The sequence below is a fragment of the Alosa pseudoharengus genome, unplaced genomic scaffold (assembly GCF_046254945.1).
Source record: "Alosa pseudoharengus isolate Yale_2024_CS ecotype anadromous, Long Island Sound unplaced genomic scaffold, YU_APseudo_1.1 YU_APseudo_1.1_scf_24, whole genome shotgun sequence".
Taxonomy (NCBI): Eukaryota; Metazoa; Chordata; class Actinopteri; order Clupeiformes; family Clupeidae; genus Alosa; species Alosa pseudoharengus.
Window position 1 is genome coordinate 22,679,075 of NW_027468689.1, and position 4,215 is coordinate 22,683,289.

Here is a 4,215-nt window from a genome sequence, read left to right on the forward strand (position 1 = left end):
CAGATATATATGCCAAACACACTCTGTCTATGCCATTCAGCAGTCACCCACCCCTGTTCTGTCATATCCTTGAATTTCTTTTCTAAAGAGATAACAGAGAAAGGAGAGAGAGGGAGAGAGGGAGAGAGTAAGAGAGAGTCCAATGATGTATTATTGATTTGCCAGATGGTTTTTGACTGTCACATGACTGCAAGATACAGTACACCAATGCATTGCATTTACACACACAGGCCCACTGTCTCAGTGTCAACAACAGATTTGCTGTTGTCCTACGTATGTGAGATGGATTTACCAAGAGACAAAGAGGCATTTATCACTGCTGTAAAGAAAAGAAATCACTTTCACTTCGTCCCTCCCTGACTGGAGTGAAAATCAGGGGCCCAAGAAGAAGAGGAAGAAAGAGGGGCACAAAAACCAGAGAAAGAATCTCTTTCTTCGTCTACCTCTTTGTTCACATTCTTTTTTGTTGTTGTTGTTACCCCTTCCTGCATCTCGAACACAACCACTGCATTTAAGTAAAAAAAAAAAAATCTGCATAATTCTCTGTGAAAATCTTTCCACTGCTTCATTTAACAACTTTAGAAACTGAACTGTGCAATGACAATGTCAAGCAAAACATGATCAATACCTTTTGACACACTCATACATTACGATGATCAATACTCTGTTTGTGAGTGTACGGAACTCATTTTTGGACCTGTCAGTACATCGATCATCTCATTCCAAAAGATGCCCACGTATCGATCGCCCACTGGGACCTGGTGAGGTGGCGGGCCTAGCATACAAGCTAGTGCGTTCGCATTTCAGAAAAAAATCTCCTGGAGCTGTTTAGCAGTCTGCTAGCAGCCAGTGCACACGTCTGGCCAACTGGGCAGGAGAAAAGGCATCTTCATTAACATGCGCTGCCATCCATTTCCTCTCAAACGGCCCATTGTTGCAAAAAGGGGGTTGCCTGACAACCAAACGTTTGTTTGCATTGTGGCCACCAGCACTTGCTGAGAGATCAAAAGCGAGAGGCAAATGTACACAAATGCGGCTCTTTACGTTTAACCGGGCGAGCTATATAAATAGCACCCTGGGAATGGTGAAGGGGCGTCGGGGGAGGAGAATGTAGGAATTCCACTTCAGTTGGCATTGTGGTGCCGATTTGAAATTCCCTTTTGGTTGATTAAGGCTGACTCACCTTTGGAGAAGAAATATCTCTCACCCGATTTAAACATGCCCTTAGGCTAGCAATACATTGGATTAAGGGATCAAGTTATTTTAACATACAGAAACTAAATTAGACTGTAAGAGTTATTGGGGGCTATCACATCGTATCAGAATGATCAAACAAAGGCTTTAAATACACACACACCCACCCACCCACACACACACACACACACACGCACACACACCAACATAAGATTAAACACATATGTCCCAGATTGTAGTCTGTAGTATGACAGGAGGGTGGCGTGCTCGTCAATAGCCCTCCTTGTGTGCCCGCGTAGTGGAGTGAGAGCGGGGTCAGGTGCCCATTGGCCAGGCTGCCGGACTGGCAGGACCCATGATGCCCAGGCTCTACCCCTCCATCACTGCCCTATAAAAGTCTGCCCCTGCCTCTCCCTCTACCCGCTGTCTGCTGCCCTCCCTCAACCCCTCGGCTCCACTCCTCTCTGCTGCGCCACACTGGTAAGTCAAGATGAGTTAGTATTCGGCCAAGGAATGTAATTAAACGGTCAGCTCTGTCCATAGTTAATGCACTGTTGGTAAACTTATGTGTTCTGCATTATGTATGCATTCTGCATTGATTCTGTACGTGCTCTGCATTGAATCTGTAAAGTACTTATGAATGGTTAATTCACATACAGAGACAGATTAGAAAGATAGATTAGATTAGACAATAACTTATTGTCAGTTTTCTTGCGTCCACAGCATAACAGCTATCTTCAAATCACATAACACGTTCCAGTTGGGGTTGTGACATGGACTATAATTGCCATTTATAACAATTCATTGTTTCAGCTTGGACTCTTCACCATGAGTGACCTGGAGAATGCCATGGCAACCATCATCGAAGTTTTCCATAAGTACTCGGAGAAGGAGGGGGACAAGCACAAGCTGAAGAAAAGTGAGCTGAAAGACCTGATCAGCAACGAGTTCCCGTCCTTCTCAGAGGTGAGACACACACACACACACACTCACAAACACACACACAAACACACACACACACACACACACACACACACACACACACACACACACACACACACTCATAAAGATACACACACACATAAAGATACACCTAGACAACTTGACACACATGCACAGAAAAAAGTAGGGGGAAAAAGAGCGAAAACAAAGCTAATTCATTTGCTTATCCCCTCGTCTGTCGTCCGGGCAGCAAGTGAAGGACCAGGCCACCTTGGACAGTCTCATGGAGAGTTTGGACGCGGACGGAGACTCCGAGTGCGACTTCCAGGAGTTTATGACTTTCATCACCATGGTTACTGTCTGTTGCCATGAGTTCTTTGAGCTGCACGAAGATGAATAAGGGTGACCTGGGAGAACACGGCGAAGATAGAACTCAAAGGGAATAGTTTTACGTGAGACAGAACATGTAATGTACGGCTTTCTTCTTCTCTCATTTCAACTTTGTCTGCATTATACTGTTTCTCTAAAGCAACATGCTCTGGTTCCTAGTATTTTGCTTAGTTCATTCTAGATGTAGATGAATTTGAGGTTTTTTGGTCCCTTAATTTATAATGAGTGTTTTTTTGATTGTTTGTTCATCATGACAATGAATTGACCTTAAAAACTGCTTCTTCAATCTAAGTTACAGCCCACCATCTTGTGACCATTCTCACATCCAGTGCAAATTCTCCAGTGCGCACGTACAAGAAATGTGTATTGTATTGTTCGCTCCCAGTCAGTTTGGCTGACTGAAATGTACATTTCTATAAGAACGCGTTTCATTTGTCGTCGCCTTCAATTGGTTATTTCATTTTCAGTTTGTCACCTACACAACAACGGATGGCCGTAAAAGAGTCTACAGTATTCATCCCCATTACATCACACACACACACACACACACACACACACACACACACAGTATTCATCCCCATTACCGAGACAAGTCTGAGCATGGTGGGCTGGGACAGCCAAAGTTTTCATTCTGATGGTGAAGTCGGTCGCACTTTACTCCAGTGGTCTCCTATAGACATTTACAGATGCTCCAACTTTTAAACAAACTATGTGTTGGGTTGGGTTTGGTTAAGGTGAAGTTCAGCAGTTGTTCGACAAGATGTTTTGTTGCGTCCGAGCATCTGTTAAGACTCTTTAGGCGGGCTGTACAAGTAAAGTGTTACTGTGCAGTCCGTGCTGCGCTGCTTGTATGTAGAAATCCATTCTGTTACGGAAAAACTGTCTGACATTGAGGGTATGACATCATCACTCCTAGCCACATTTGATTCCGTTTTGACACCTTTAAGAAGCCATATTGTCCAACATGTCACATTTCTGATTAAAACAACAACAAGATGACTACTTCAACCTGTACATAAATAAAACCTAAAAAAAAAAAAGTTTTTCACATACAATTTTTCAAAGGCAATTATAGCTCATACATTTAACCAAATGTGTAGCAGAGAAAATCAGTGTGTCCTCTAAAGAAACAGCGCTGCGCTGGCGTTTGTTCGGCCCAATCTAAAGTCCAGAGTGCACTGCTCGGAATGCTGAATGACAAAAACATGAGATGAGGAAATGCTGCTATGTGTTGTGAAGATACTGAATAAACTCGTTGGCAGAATCGAGGCTCCCTCTCTTGTTTCCTTGTCCTGTTGGAAGCTTCCGGAAGAGAGACAGTAAGCCAACGACACTATGAAGACGGGGTGTCACTAGACCCAAAACTCTACTGGGCCACAGTCCAATGTAATGATAAAAATAATAATCTGCTGCCAAAGAGACAACAGGAGTTAAAAACCTTAACTTATTTACTGGGACACAGCAGTTCAATACTGGGGCACGTGCCCCAGTAAAGGGGTCTAGTGATATCCGTGCTATGAAGGATTCCTGTGAGTGATAATGGACTCTTATCACTACATCCAGCTCTTAACTAGACAAAATGGCCACAAATAATAATAACCTCACACACACACACACACACACACACACACACACACACACACACACAGTCCAGTGTGGCCAGTTATTGCTCTCCTGCTGGTCTGTTGT

At 43.6% G+C, this 4,215-nt stretch overlaps 1 protein-coding gene across 1 annotated transcript; it reads left to right on the plus strand.

Moving 5' to 3' along the window:
* Positions 1–1,630: 1,630 nt before the first annotated feature.
* On the plus strand, positions 1,631–3,725 carry s100b (S100 calcium binding protein, beta (neural)). The gene is made up of 3 exons (XM_076302699.1): positions 1,631–1,674; positions 2,008–2,160; positions 2,387–3,725. The coding sequence occupies exons 2-3, from the start codon at positions 2,023–2,025 to the stop codon at positions 2,534–2,536; spliced, it is 288 nt and encodes a 95-aa protein (XP_076158814.1). The 5' UTR covers positions 1,631–1,674; positions 2,008–2,022; the 3' UTR covers positions 2,537–3,725.
* Positions 3,726–4,215: the final 490 nt, after the last annotated feature.

What these genes read in the sequence shown, in the direction of transcription:
- s100b (XM_076302699.1), top strand. Translation starts at nt 2,023, where the DNA reads ATGAGTGACCTGGAGAATGCCATGGCAACCATCATCGAAGTTTTCCAT. An exon ending in AGTTCCCGTCCTTCTCAGAG is followed by an intron (nt 2,161 to 2,386) that starts GTGAGACACACA and finishes TCGTCCGGGCAG; the next exon opens with CAAGTGAAGGACCAGGCCAC.